Here is a 15,927-nt window from a genome sequence, read left to right on the forward strand (position 1 = left end):
TTGTAAAGCAAAATTTTAAAAACAAATCATAGCATCCACTCAAAGTTATTCTGGTGAGTAGCACATTAACTGAAAGGTCACTAAAACAGAAAACATTTTGACTAAAGTTCTTAATGTAGTCTTGCACTGTGACTTACTCTGAAAGACTAAGAAAATCCTATAGTTTTCTAAAGAAAAGTTTTATTCTCCTTTAAATTCTACTTTTGTTTTAACACAAATAATATTTAAAATGACTTGAACACTTGGAGCCCCAGCTTCCAGCCACGCATTATCTCCATTAAGCTACTATTACAAAAAGTATGGCAGAGATGCTCTGAGTTGGGATGGTCAGAGAAAAACCAAAATCTGTCAGTCAAAAGATCAAAATCAGGATTTTTAATTGGCAATTCAAAACTGGTCCTTAAAGTCCTGGTGAGTGAACCACCAACTTCCCTTGCATCTGGCCATGAAGCAAGGCAGTCAGTACGTCATCTTGGAGGCACCAGCTGGGTGGACAGTTTCCATTTCCCTGCCAAATGACTAGGTCTGAGATTCCTGCACACTCATAACATTCCTGCCAGTGCTGGAGCTTCAAAGTGGCTTGTCTGATTTTATCCAGACCTCTTAAAATAGGAAAAAAATTCAGAACAAAGTCAAGTTCTACCAAATCCTATGAAAGAATCATTCTATTTAAAATAAAGGAGAATCAGACTGACAAACCACAACAATATAAAGAACTTTATTTTTTTTCTCTTCTTTTTTCTTCTTTTGCCATGTAAAGTTTCATTATTACACTCACAGCTTTGTACCAAAGTCAGAGAAGAAAACCAGGGTCAATCTGTGCACATGTTCTACACAGTTTAAATTACTACATATTTAATCAAGTTGTTTTATTCCACTTTCATTCTTCAAAAAGACTGTTTAACATTACAGGAAAATTAAATTTGAGAAGCTGACAGGTGCATACAACAGAATTTATACCTACACAATTTACTCTTTGAAGACTAATTATTTTACAAACAGTAGATGAAACCGTTTCCTTATCCTCCCTCACTGCAACTCTGGACAACTTAGGCTGTTTAAATTATAGTACCATACAAGCCTGAAAACAAAGAGTCACCTGTACCTGTGTTTTAATTCAACAGAAGGGAAAAAAATATTTTCCCAACAAAAACCTTTTCCCTGGCATTTATTGCGAGTTTGCAGTTATCATTTACCTTCATCTGGCATGATTGTACAGTTTGAAAAGGTGCATTAAGAACTGCACTACTTCAAACACACCACACAGCCAAGCTCCTGCTATTTTGCAGAAGTCAACTTATGTGCTGACAATATGTTTAAAGTCTGTAATCCACACATAAGTGATACAAGGCAAACAGAAGCTGGGATATTTAATGCATCTGTGTACCAATGGATGCAGCACTTTTCCCTCCATCTCCCTCCATGTACAGAAGCAGCATTATCAGGCCATAGAGTATTCTGCACTGCCAGATAGCTGTATTTTTCCCTGTATTTGAAAGAGAAAGGAGAAACAAATATGGACCAATCCCAAATGGCCCCATCATACGTAGTCAACCATATAGCAAGTCCAGAACTCATTATTTAATATTTGACTAAAAACCCCCCACAGCTAACCACAAAATAAACCTTCACTCCACTCACTCTTTTACCCACAGCTTCTTACTTGCATAAAAAACCAAACCAAAATAAAAAACAAATAATCCTGAAACTGGCTTCAGACATGCAATACTGCTTTTCATGCAAATGTTACTCTGTTAAATTTCACAAATAATTCCTTCCCAAAGTCATGACACTCTTAGACTGGAGGTATATCAGGAGTCAAAACTCTAAGTTTCAAGACCAGAGAGAATCTCATTAATAAATACCATGCCAATACATTAGTTCAGCATCTCTCTTCTGCAATTGCCTACAGAAGAAGTGAATGGCCAACAGTGAAATCTGCACTGAATTCTACCTGAACAAATAGGAAACCTCTCCATAGAATTCCAGAGAAGCCTGGAGATTTTCACAGCTGCATAGTTTCATAGCAAATACTTTCAAGACATCCTCATGACAAAGCAGTGCAGCATTTTCCTCTGAATCCCTAAGGACTTTTAAAAACTGTTTATAATAAATGAAGCAAAATTTTTCACTCATGCAGTTCTGCTATTTTCCCACCTCTTATCCATTTTAAGATTCTTACAATATAGCTGAAATGACCTGCAAAGTAGCAAAAAACACCACTGCTAAAGCTGGACTTCAGAGGCCCAGACTTCTCAGGAGGACTGTTTTTGATGACAGATTAGGAAATATAATGGACTACAAGAAAAGGAAGACTTCTTCCACCAACCAGAAAAGATAAACCCAGCAAGCAATCAGGAATGCAAATAAAGTGTAATAACTGTTTTTGTTGCAACAGCAAGAGAGAAAGATCTTTACGCATTGCTGAAAACAGCTAAAAGAATGCGAAGAATTACAGTGAAGAAGTAACAAAATCTACTCTCACACACCATTTTTCAGAATGCTACTATTGCCCCACATGCTTGTCCTTGGGACACACCTCCGCATCTTCACTTCAAGCAAAGTCCAGGAAGGACAGCTTGAGACATCCACACTGTTTATGCCACGATTACATGCTCCCTCATTGTTGTTCAAAAAACTCCCAGAAGAACTCCTGAATATCAACACTTTTGGAAATGGTTTAAGTATTATGCAGTCTTCTGCTTTTAGGTCATTAAAAAAACCAAACACTCTCAGAGACTTTAGAGCATTAGAGCCTCCATCAGAAAACATTTACACTGCCTAAAGATTTCCCTCAACCTGATTCTCTATTGAATTGCTTCATCCACAGACCACAGAAAGAAAGAAAGATAAAAAAAAAACCAACACCACCAACACACATCCCCAAAAACCAAAACAAGAACACTCTCAAAACAGCCTGAAGTCTGAGCCACATATTGGGGCTTTTTTCTATCCACAAACATAATAAAAAAAAACCAACCAAGAAACCAGAAACAAATCACCACAAAAGCACTGGAACCTCAGAGAGTGAAGTAGGATGCTACTGCATCTCCTTCATGTTTTATTCCTGTCTCACAAAAAACATCATCAATGTCAAGCAATTACAAAGAAATGCTTGTCCACTAAGATAATACAAAACCAGTGTACTTCAGAGAAGGCCCTGAAGTTCCTCCATTTGATGGCAGTGGAACATCCATGGGCTTCCCTCACTTTCTTCACCTAAAAAGGCTTCTTTATAGTCAAAGAATGAGGCTATAAATCTTATTTGGTCTATGGCTGGCAAGTCTCAAAGTAGTGGTGAAAGAGATGCCTCATAAAAATAGTACATTAAATTTTTTTGAAAAGCCCTGGATTCATTTATAAGCAGCTCAGTTTGACACTGGTCTGTCTTCACGTGTTACAGTTTAAGGAAACTCTGCTTATTTTACCCAGAGCAGCAAGTTAGGCAAAAGTGAACACAAAGCTCCTTGCGGGATTAGTCTCAATGTTAAGAGGGTTCTTTGTTAAACTGGTGTCATAATGGGAGAGAGGATCTCAAGTGCAAGAAGTACCTTTTACTGAACTTCACAGGTGAAGTGTTCCCCATCAAGGGACACCTGCAGAGGAATTCTGACAAGTAGAAACAGCCTTCCCTTCTGCACTGGCCTCTCTGTGGTACTTTCTGTGCATTAGTAGAAACAAGACTTTCACATGTGATATGCATTTCGTATCCTCAGCTTCTGCTTGAGTACTTTAGATGTTAAAATTCTGCTCAATTCTTTCCAGTTGACATTTTGTGAACTTGACATAGCCCAAGCTAATTCAGACAGTTAACAACAGAAACAAAAAACTGCCTGAGTGGATGCACGCAGACAGGCAGTGCCTTTGCATTTCTCTTAGTTTGAAGATATGGGACTGCAAAGCTCAGTCACTAAGATTTCAAATAAAATCAGGAATCCAACTGTGGTGTTGTACCAAGACAGTAGTGGTTATGCTGGTCTTTAACTAAAACAAACCAGACACCACTTACTTCTTTCTTGTACATAAAGATCTATATTTAAAAAGACTAAGATTGCAAAGCACATGAGTAGAGCCACTGTTCTGGTTGTTTTGCTGCTACTGACATAATTCTCAAGAAATAACTGCTGTCCCACAAATAAACAAAATACATCAGGAGGTATGGTATCTATCACTGGATATATTGTGCCAGTTATAGCAATTTTTACATAAGGAATAAAAAATAAGTTACAATTAACATTAAAAAAATTAATTTATTCCAGTCTCCATAAAATACCTTTTCTTTCTATGAAGAAAGTAAAAATGTACAGCAGAAATGCAGGTTACATTTAGAATTTGTGATATTCTAGTTTGCAGAATTTTATCAAAATCGGCTAAAAAATTGGATACAACATAAAAACAGACATGTCTTAGACGTTTAAAAGGCCTCAAGCTGAGTTTGCAAACACCAGCACCTATTGGAATCTAAGTTCTCAACACCCCTCTGGATTTCCCAAAGACTATACATATTAAAACAAACAAACAAACAAAAAACCACCAGAAAAAAACCCCAAACAATAAAAACCAAGGCAGACAAGAGGAGGGAATATTCTCGTCTGTCAATGAATTAAAAAGTTGCAAGAATTTGGGCTAAATCTTAATTGACCAGCCTTGCTTCTACAGAGTGCAACACAACCTGCAGTCTCCATAGCAATGCATTTCAGCCCCACTCAGTTTTTATATTCCAAGTGGGAAAAGAAAGAGGGAAGACTGGAGAAAGGAACAGATGTTATTTGGAATAATTTTGACATATAAAATTACTTCCCAATGTGGGAGGTGAAAAGCTTCATGAGTCAATCCTGCTGTCATCCTCAGCATGCCTTTCAATGTGTCCTACAGCATCCTAGAAAAGAACCAGAGAAGTCAATTAAAAACAATCATCATCATCACAAAAAACCCATAGAAAACTTTGCAAAAGATTCTTGAAGCCTCAGTGAAAGTGGAATTCTAAATAATATACATTTGTTTGGCTTAAAGCTTCTAAAAAGATAAATATCAATGTCAAGCTATTAAATCACATATATAAAGTATTTCACATACCACATAATTTAAGGCAAATAAAACCCAGTTTTTTTCTGACTAGAAGAGCAAATCAGATAAACACATCATATCCAAAGCCAGTACTTAAAGAGAAATTAAGGATTTTACTTTGATTTCTTAGTTCTCAAAGAAACTCCTTCCTTCTCCATATTTTGGAAAGCATTCAAAGGAAGGTAGTTTATATTGCCAAGGAGTAAAATGTGTATTTTACCAATCAGCCTATAAGTAACAGCACTCCTTACACCCACCACCTAACCCTTTCCACATCACTCAGCCCAACCCATGCATTCTTATTTTTTTCCCAATCTGAGCTAACTTTTGCTCATAAATTTATCCACTATTTATTTAAAAATTGGTTTTGCTAACAATCTCATGTGAAAAATACACAGCATCATCATCTGGAACAATGAAAGGGGTAGTGACGGATAAGAATTAAAGGGATAAAAACCTGTTTTCAAGGCTGATGTTTGTTCATTTTAAAAATATCTTTTTCCTACAGAAACTTACTAATATCTTGAGTAGAATTTCTTTAATATTTTAAGAATCTTACCATTTCCACATATTTTACAATCAAACTGTTTTAAACTGATGAAACTGTTTTAAATGGACCATATCTTGTAGCTGCACTTTTCATCTGTCACAGGCTGAAGTGAATCCTGCAAGCCCTGTATGACTGTAACTGTACACAGTTAAGTCTGCCAAGACTAGAAAAATTTAACCCTTTTTAAGAGAAATAGGATCAAGTTCCACAATTGTGGTGATATAAAGTATTTTGTATTATCAAATACAACCACGTTATTTCAACCATGTACCTGCTTGGAACCTTTCCTGGAAGTAAAGAAAGCGTCACAGTTCTTCCAACGACATTTCAGGGTCTGAAAATTTGGATTGGTATGGTCAGTTAGCAGGTGTTGTTTCAGATGATCCACAACTCCAAAGATCAGCGAACATCCATGCCACTGGTAGAAAAAACATACCAGAATAAGCCAGGGAAATAGAATTTTAGCTAATCCTTTTATTCTTGCAACTTCACAATATTCTTCCAAATCTGCTAACACACATGCCAACTCCTCTAAGTTTTTTATCTTATTATTGCATTTCCATTTTCAATGGTCTCTATTCCTTTAATTACAGTTTACAGAAATTCTTCCTGCCTCTATCCAAGCCTAGACCATCAGCAGGAATGACAGGAGGAAGACAGGAGCTAAGTCTTTACAAGATTTAAGCTTACCTGTGACAGAGTCATTTGGAATTTAATTAAACTTATTTAGCAGAGCAAATCAGCTTGTCTGTGTCACTCAGGTTAAGTTTTTGGTTTTAAACAGTTACATGTCACTATTTAAAAACTGCCAGGAAGAAAAATAACTTAAACTATCAACTTGTTCCACAGCATATATATATACACCAAAGACAATGTAAAATTGAACTCGTGATATATACCTACATTTAAAAAGTACATCCACATTTTTAAAAAAATAATGAATTATAATAAATTAAATGTCAAGCTATCCAAGACTAAATGAGTATAGAGAATACCCCTAGGAAATTCTACAATAAAGGAAGGTTAAACATTTTGCTCCTTACCCAGCAACGATAATTTTGCATCAGATTAAGCCTCACAGCTCTGACACTGCCATCATAGCATCCAGTGTAGATCTGTAAAAGAAACATTTGTGGATAAGCAAGCTGGGAATAGAAGAAAAAAAAATGAAGTAAAACTTTGAAGGAGGCTTCAGTGCAGAGGGTATTAGGCGAAAAACAATAAATATCAACAGGTAAGGCTTCTTTATTTAAAAAATGCTAATAGCCTAATTCTTTTAAGATTTGCATTCATAGTTTACAAAAACCTACTAGTGAATAAGAAATGTTTCCATAACCTCTATTGTTGATAGTGTCATGTGTATAACAGTTCAGAAAACTTTAAAATATGTTTTATGTTACTATTCAGTTAAATTAAAAAAAAAAGCAGGTGTAAATGTCAAGTTGAATATATTTCCAGGGCTTAACCAGTTATATGTATATCAAAAAAAGGATGGAGAGGAAGGTTGAAGAAGAACATCAGAAATTCAAAAAGACTGATGCAGATTCTGAAAAGGAAGGCAAAATGACATCTTAAATACCCTTTTTGTTTGGCAGATGCTCCACACGAAACTATCCTTTTGAAAGAACAGGATGCTAGACATTTATAATCCCATAACAATGATTCATTGTTAAAAAAACTCCTTGCATAATACAGAAAACTCTGCAAGCTAAAGAATCCATTTGTTATTTTTATTCATTTCAGTTCTCAGAAATTTGCCACTAGGATGCAACAGCCAATCTGTTGTGTGTAAGAGACTACACTTTACTACTAAGACTACTACAGAAAATTATAATCTTTTGCTTGTCACTAAGCTTCTTACCTGAACACTTCTTTGATTTGAGAATGCCCACAACAGACTACTGGTGGGGGACAGTTCAAGCCTCAGATTCTAGTCACATGAGATGTGATGCTTGGGTAGTATATATTCCATTTAGTAGGAAATCAGTTCTGTTGGACTTTTTTATTAGAGATCACTAATTTACCTTTTATTTTATAATCGCAAAGAAACTTTGCAAGCAAATTCCTACATATGCAGACAAATAAGTGCTTTAATGACTATTTTAAGAAATGTGTATCCAGAAGTGCTTCTGAAACTTATCTTGCAGGGCAGATGCATGAAGAAACCTGTGCACCTAAATCAACTGCGTATCTTTGTTTACGTTCTATCAAAGGTTACTAGAGGTTTGACTCTAGCATCTGTGTGATTCCCTTGAGTAACAGTCAAACAGGATTGACACTTCAAAAAGAGGAAATATTTTACTATTTCTGGACACTTCATTGTAGTCATTACTGTAAAAAGAGCTATTGTTTTAAGACTACCGTAAGCTAGAAGATAATTTTTCTCCAGACAATAATATTACATAAATATAAAGCTGTTATAGCAACTTGACTTTTTGGCTGCATTTCCAAGTTGTTCTTAGTCAAATAATAGGTTGATTTCTTTATCCGAAAAAATTAAACTGTCTTGTATATGCCTGTGGCACTTACAACCTTCTCTTTAATACCAGTAAAAAGAAGGAAGTTACCATGCTCTTATGGATGGTCATACACATGATCATATCTGTGTGGCCTCCATAGACTTGCAAGCGGTCGTGCGACTTGAAAGAAACAGAAACAGACATTTAAAGCAGGACATTCAATAGCCATTTTTCACAGACATGCAAAGGATAATGCTTATAAAAGCAGTTTGCTTGGTAGCAACTGAACTCCTCTGGTGGATTCCAAAATTAATAGCCACCTTGAAAGCTCATTGTTGCTTACATTGCTTCCGTGAGTCTTTTTGTCCAATTAAGCACTTGGTCTTTTCAGCAGACAAAACTAATATTTCCACCTTTTTCAGAGCTGTCATTGTCTTAGGTTCTAAAGAAATGGTTTAGGTTATATTCTTTAAAACCCATGTATTTTGGCTGGTGAGACAACTATATATTCTGAGTGACAGCAAAGAGAGGGATAGGCCAGGGACCAGTAAGCACAAAGATGACTTCTATTTGACTTCAAAATAATTAATTAATGCATCTTAGGTAAGTGTCATTAGTAACCATCTATTTTCTTACCTGTAGTTCATAAACACGAACAAATTTATCCAGACATGCTGTCACCATCACTTTCCCAAGAATGTTCACAACCGTCACTGCATGGTTATGGCCCTTATAGATTCGTACGAGCTCTCCAGTCTGCATCAAGAAAAAGCAAAGGTAAACAGGTGTTTGGTTTTTCTTAAACAACAGAACAGCTTTACTTAATCCAGATAGGGTAGCTAGCTTCAATGCTCAATACTCAAAAATGGAAAACCCCTTTATTACACTTCCACTTCCTATGAAGGCACTTCTAGATTATGATCAAATATCATTTTGTTTGCCCATCTTAACACAGAGCCATTCCGGTACAACAGAAAAGCATGAGTCTATGAAAAGTTTTCTCTTATCTTCCTCTACTTCTCTTTCCATCTTTAGTTACATATTCCCATCCACCTTGCAACTACTACCATGCTATTTGTACCAGCAGCATTTAGTTAGCCACAAGGATCAGTGAGCAAATCTAGTTAAATACACAGAAATATATTTTTTGTCAATTAAAATTTACCTCTGATAAATTTCTTAATCTAACTTATTGCATAGCTACATGAATGCTTCTCCTAGGACTGTGGAAAGATGGTGTAAAAGAGGGAAAGAGTGGCAGGCTAGAGATAGCTTTTGAACCATCTAGTTTGGAACACCGTTCCTCATGTTTTTCCTGTAATAAAGAAACTCTTCCCCCAGCACAGTATCTCGCATGGTTTGCTTTCAACCCTTTCCATATTATCAGCACATTTTTTAGTAATATTTGCAAAAGCAAGAAGCCCATTAAAAAGGCATTGCATATCATGTGACAAGAGTCGGCATATTTATGTACTCTTCACATATCTTTAGTCAGCTACAGTGCATAGTCACATTAACAAAATCATGAGACTTCCTTTTCTGGAAATTATTTGCTCCACCAGTGAAAAATTTGGAAAATACTGACTTTATAGCATAGGAATTCACTGCCTTAATAGCAAAAGTCATTCCATCCTTATATATGAGACTTACATGAATGTTATGGGCATGGACAGACTGATCACTGGAGCCACTGAATACCAGATCATTCACAACCTTACAAAAAAAAAAAAGTTTTATTTTTTGTAACAGATATTGAAATGGGCAAGTGAAATATTAAGATGCTGTTCAGCTCAGAGTTGTACTGCAGTACTTCCTAAATTTGACAGACTTCAATAAAGAATATGAAGAAAAAGCATGCACTGAGTTCTTTACCTAAGAGCTAGCAAATGTATTATAATATCCTAACTATGACTTTTGACACTTTGCAACTGACATAAGAAGCTGTTCACTTGCAGTCCACCAGGCTAATTCATTAGCCTATGGACAATTCTCAGAAACAGGTCAGCAGCAAATCAGGGACAAAGCAAACTGAATGCAGAATGCTGCTCTGCATGTGCACACTAAAGCCCACTGTTTCCTGAAATTTTGGATGTGCTGTGTACTTATATTCTGCTCATGTAAGAAGAACAATGCTCCTAACTAGTGCTACTCTAGGAAGAAAGCTCACCAGATCCATCATGGATCAAGAAGGGATCATGGTATGCTGTCATTGAAGAAGAATTAGGACAGTCTGCAGGGCAAAAAGGGCTGTGCCACCGCACTACAATAAATAAAGTGACAAACACAATTTATGGAAGTAATCGCCTATCTGTTACATGATAGTGCTCACAGCAAAACAGTCAGACAAGCACATGTTCCATCTCATAATTTCAGGAGCCAGAAACATGTAAATAAGTCAGTGATTCTTCTATTAAAAAAGAATACTTCTTGACTTCATTTTTTCCAGTTTCCTCTGAGGTTTGTACTATCAGGTTACATGAAGACTAGCTTCACCTTTTCCCCAACTTTCCTTCTGTTGGTAAACTCACATTTAAAAATCCCCTAAATCTTCTAATAACATGAAATGTTATTATGCTTTCTACATAGGTCTTGCACTTGGATCACAACAACCCCATGGAACACTAGGCTTTGGGAGGAGTGGGGTTGTTTAGCCTGGAGAAAAGAAGGCTCAGGGGAGACCTTATTGCTCTCTGTAACTACCTGAAAGGAGGTTGTAGTGAGGTGGGGGTCAGCCCCTTCTCCTAGGTAACAAGTGACAGGACAAGAGGAAACAGCCTTAAATTGCACCAGAGGAGGTTTAGAATAAATACTAGGAAAAATTTTTTCACTGAAAGGATGGTCAGGCATTAGAACAGGCTGCTCAAGGAAGTGGTGAAACCACCATCCCTGAGTGTTCAAAAAACATACATAGATGTGGCAACTGGGGACATGTGATATGGCAGCCATACAGAGACAATTTTCCTACCAGATTACTCAGTTTTTATAATTTAAAACAGAGAAATCCTCTATTTCCTATCACAATCTGTTCACTAGTAGATGAAGAAGAAAATACACATAATTTTAAGCATTCTTTGTCAAAAATGTTGTTTTCAGGGACACTTGCCTTCATGCAGAGTATAGTCTTGCTGTGACCTTCCAGGGTTCTGAGAAGCAGTCCATTCCGTGCATCTCGCACGCTGATGGTGCAGTCATAGGAACCCACTACCAACAGCTTGCGTGCTCCTTCCTGAGCTGTGGCTAGACAGCTCACTGCTCTAGGGCCATGGCATTCAAAGGTATCAACCTGTTTATTAGTCTGTTGGGGGAAGAAAAAAATGGTATTTAAGAATTAAAACTCTGCTATGACACTGACTAGACCATTGAGTCCTTTTTGTGTTGTACTTGTTAAAGCATCTGATTTCAGTTTAGTAACCCAATTACTAAACATTAGTAAGAGCTGCATTAGTAAGAGTTGCATCTTAACAACTAAGTTTCCAATCAAGGAAATAACTCTTTATGTTAGGCTTCAATTTTCTGTCTTTAAAAAAAAAATTTAATTGTTTAGCAAAGGTCCAGTAGATCCTCTTGCAGAGTCAAAACAGTGAAAGGAAACAGTGTTATGAGAAAAATGCAAAACAAGATAAATTTGTAAGGATAAATTTGAGAAATTAAGTCTAGAATCCATGAAAAGAATAATCAGAAAAAATAGCTCATTTAAATAATAATTTTTATTCACTTTTAAACATCATGGGGACTGCTGATAAAACCTCTTTGCCAGAAAAACATGTGACTCTCTTTTATAACTGCAAAAGGAGTAGCAATACATAAAAGTCTCTCACACTACTTTGAAGGGCAAGAAAGGAGGATTCACAAATAATCAGCTGTGTCAGAAATGACACAGGGCTGGTAGATCAGGAGGAACCTTAAGGAAAAACATAACAATACTGCAGCTAAAAGAAAGGTAACCAAAGGGACAGGGGATGGGATAGCTTCATGCACAGACAAAATAAAGGACCAAAAGGGGCCAACAGTGACCATTTATACCAAAATACTTCCATTACAAATACATTTACTACTCTAGAGAAAGAATGGAAAGAAACACAAAGTGGAGAGAAACAGCATCACAGTAGGCTTTTAGGTGCCAATATTTGAACTAACCTTTATGCTGAAAGTAACCACAGTGCCATTTGCAAGGCCCGCATAAAGGATCCGCCATCTACTGTGTAAACAGAGCACTCGATCTTCCAATTTAAATTGTTCCATACACTCTTTGGTCTGGCAGTAGAAAGAAGTTTTAAAAGCTTTTAATTAACCGAAAACAATTCAGGGGAAAAAAGCCTGAAGCGAATGATGGTTTTCACCTATAAGCTGCATTTTTTAAACCAAGAGAGCTGGAAAAAAAATCTGACAATCTAGTGTCACATAGCAGTTTGATCCTGGTTTTAATCAGGAACATTTCCCAGACTTGACTGTACTTCAGAAACCAGTTATAATCCTAAACACTTTATTCTATTCACAACCTCTAACGTATATAGAAATTTAGACTATGGACTATATATGTATATATGGAAACCACCCTGTACATAGCTGAGGTTGAGGACTCCCCATAGGGAACTTATGAGTTTAAAACCTCTGGCAATTTGCTCCCTGAAGCAGATATTTGCTTTCTAGTCCTTCAAGTCACAGGTTGGACAAGCCTTCTTATCATTTACCCTCAAACATCCAGCTTCAGGAAGCCTCAGCCTGCTATTTCATCTGCCCTTGGAATAACAGACACCTGTTGTCTCTATAGCTGCTCTACAGCTAGAGAGAGAACAGAGAGCAGTGCCCTCCACAAACAATGAAATTAGACATATTCTGTAAGCAATAAAGTTAGAAATACAGCAAGAGAAATATGATATTCATGGCCAAACAACCATCCTGCACTTTGTTGTTGCCAGCATTTGGGATCATGTCATGCTGTTTCGGCAAAAACTGTACTGACAAGCTAGCCAAAGGATCTGGGCAGTTAATCAGTTCATACTTTGCTGTTTTGTTTGTGTGGGGAGGGGTTTCTGCTCTACTCTATGGTGGTATGAAGTAGGGCTTATGTCCAGCTTATATGGGTTTAAAAGGCTTTTTTAATTTATATTTGTAAAGAAACACTTGCATAAAATGAGATATATGTTAACCAACACAGAGTTTGAGTACCTTGATATTGTAACAGTTGATAGTGTGGTCGCTTGAGCCAGTGTAGAGTGCAGCATTCTTCCCATTTGTCTGAGTAACCAGAAGGCAGTTCACTTTTGAAGTATGTCCTTCAAAGATGGCCACACACTTCCTGCTCTAAAAAGGAAAGCACAGTGTCAGTGTAAACGCCCATAATACCTCTCAGGATATGTGCATAACAGAATAAGGAAGGGCAGCTAAAAAAAAGCAGGACACATACAGCAATCTATCTCTCCTTGCCTCTCCTATAGGCAGAAGGGGTTGGGAAGGGAGAGAAGAGAGTTTTGAAGAAAAGTATAGTATAAAATAAATTACATGCTTGAAAAAGCAGCTGCTTCCTTAGCTACATAGTGAGGCTTTACAAAAAAACAACCTTTTGATTGCAATTCATTTAACACCATTCCCACAACCTTACTTACAACGAGATTGTAGGCACAAACAGTTTTGTCTGCTGAGCAGGTATACAACAAATTCCCAAAAATCTGAATAGCATTCACTGCAGCCAAGTGTCCCTCAAAGGTTCCCTCTGTAGGTTCTTCGTCCTCACCTGGCTCCGAAGACACTTCTGTAGGACAGAGATAAATGTATTTTGATTATGGGAACACTTTTAAGCAAACACACCACTGTTGTTTGTATTGTCAACCAGCAGAACTATTTCGTGGGCTCAGCACCTTGAAGTCAAATTTAACTGTGGGTCCCAGTTGGAGTGTGAAAGTGACAGAAGGCAACATAAAATGCCAGAAAGACCTTATATGACATTAAGTCCAGAAATATCTTTAAAATAGAAAAATGACTGTATTATTGTTTTTCCTACAGCTCTACAGAGACTGTGGAACAGAAGTGTTTGTGTGGGAGGTGGCAGAGGGCTGTGGAGGAGTCAAGGCACAAAGCATTCAATGAGAGATGATGTGAGTAGATGTCACTTCCCACTTCAGTTTTGAGTGCAAGCTTTTATCTTTTTATCAAGGCAAAATTCCCCTCTGGAAGCAGTTTGATTAAGACTTAACTCGAAGTCCTGCAAGATACCACATACTAAGTATCAGCAGGAAAGCATAAAAGATACCTGAGGAGTTCTTTGATCCTCTCAGTGATGATATGGAAGCCTGTGTCTCAGCCACACTGCAACGAAAATAAAAATTAGCAAGATCGGACTTTGCATGTTCATTTTCAGACAAAATACTGGTGTAAGTAATATTCCAAAACACAAGACTCTGCACTTAGTACAAAATATGCTGTGACAGATAAGCTCAAACACAAACTTTCCATGAAGGGCAGCCTTGTTCTCATATTAAGAGAAATTAATAGGTAACAAAACGCATTCATTTGTTGACCAAAACAGCCAAGTCAGTTTTTATTTTCCCTCTTATGTCACTCCTAAATGAAATAAAAAGTCACTGATTTTGTAAGACTTTCTAAGAAAAACAAAAAAGAAAAAAGAGAAGCCTCATCAATATTGTATAAAAATACTTTTGAGAGGTCTACAATAATCTCACCTTCTTTTCCCATCATTCCTATAATTTGTGCCAATTTCACTGGTGGAGCTCACTTCATCATAACCAGAGCAAGATGCCTCTAGGAATGCTTGATCCACAGAGCTGCGTGAATCCCTCTTTGATGGACTGTCTGGTTTCTCATCTCCTGACTCTGATGAACCAACATCAACCACCTCACACTGAGGTGCTGAAACTTCCACTAGTTCCAGAGAAGCATCACTGTCATTCTTATCTTTGTTTCTTGCTCTTTGAGCAGTAGCTCCATCCTCCTCTCTTGGAGAAGTAGATGTAGTAACTTTTTCTCCTTTAGGAACCTTTCCACCCTTGACTTTCCGGACAGGCTTGGAGTCAATCATATCCTGCTCTGTATCGCTGTTCTCTGGCACATGGGCTGCCCTCAGAGTTTTCTTCTTCCTTAACCTTCTCCTCCTCCTGTTCCCTTTTTCTGCTGGGACTACAGTGGCTGCCAAGTGTTGCTCAGATGGTTCTGCTGACAATTTGGGCGTTTTATCCATTGGCATTCCTAGGAGGACCGAATGCTTTGAAAGAGAAGTGCTACACTGATGCAATAAAAATTCTTCAGCTACTGTATCATTTGCCTCGCTCTTGCTGAAAACAGACAGTGATGGAGGAGAAGGGTTCTCAGGGAGTCCAGACTTTACTCTGTCTGCAGCAGGCTTGTGGACATCTTGATTAGTGTGCTGGAAACAAGATATCAGCTCTGATAGGGACATGGTTGCAGAGATAACTGGATACACTGAAGTTTTCGGGTTGGTTTCCTCTGAAGAAAACAGACGAGTGTTACATTCAATCTGTACAGCAATAAATATTTATGCAAAATGGCTCTCCCTGCATTTTTCCATTTACACTTAACTGTGCATGTAAAGTACATATTCCTACATGTTGAAAACTATGTGCACATGCAGATCTGCTATTTCAGTCAGCTATCCAGCCTTTAAAAAACATAGCTGGGGAATAAAATGTTTATCTGTGTAGCCAGAAGCAAAGGAATGGTGCACATCATTCAAGCTGCTGGCTGACTATATGCTTTTAAAGTTCTGACAATCTTTGGTGAATCCTACATTGTTGGCTTAAAATGCTACCACTCCTCTCTGTGTGCTCCCTTACCAGCTGTCACAACTGCTGTAGTAGTGATGCATGCCAAGCACGA

At 37.3% G+C, this 15,927-nt stretch overlaps 1 protein-coding gene across 1 annotated transcript in view; it reads right to left on the reverse strand.

Moving 5' to 3' along the window:
- Nucleotides 1–702: 702 nt before the first annotated feature.
- The window catches only part of ZNF106 (zinc finger protein 106), a 39,882-nt gene continuing 24,657 nt past the window's right edge, over nt 703–15,927 (reverse strand). Inside the window, exons 11-22 of the mRNA XM_064658127.1 lie at nt 14,757–15,537; nt 14,327–14,382; nt 13,683–13,828; nt 13,246–13,380; nt 12,214–12,330; nt 11,180–11,371; nt 9,727–9,789; nt 8,713–8,832; nt 8,185–8,256; nt 6,661–6,732; nt 5,889–6,035; nt 703–4,879 (exon numbers count right to left, since the gene is read on the reverse strand). Of these exons, the coding sequence (XP_064514197.1) occupies nt 4,823–4,879; nt 5,889–6,035; nt 6,661–6,732; nt 8,185–8,256; nt 8,713–8,832; nt 9,727–9,789; nt 11,180–11,371; nt 12,214–12,330; nt 13,246–13,380; nt 13,683–13,828; nt 14,327–14,382; nt 14,757–15,537 (1,958 nt within the window). The 3' untranslated portion in view covers nt 703–4,822. The remainder of the gene's footprint in view (nt 4,880–5,888; nt 6,036–6,660; nt 6,733–8,184; nt 8,257–8,712; nt 8,833–9,726; nt 9,790–11,179; nt 11,372–12,213; nt 12,331–13,245; nt 13,381–13,682; nt 13,829–14,326; nt 14,383–14,756; nt 15,538–15,927) is intronic.

This window comes from Pseudopipra pipra, chromosome 6, assembly GCF_036250125.1.
Source record: "Pseudopipra pipra isolate bDixPip1 chromosome 6, bDixPip1.hap1, whole genome shotgun sequence".
Classification (NCBI taxonomy): domain Eukaryota; kingdom Metazoa; phylum Chordata; class Aves; order Passeriformes; family Pipridae; genus Pseudopipra; species Pseudopipra pipra.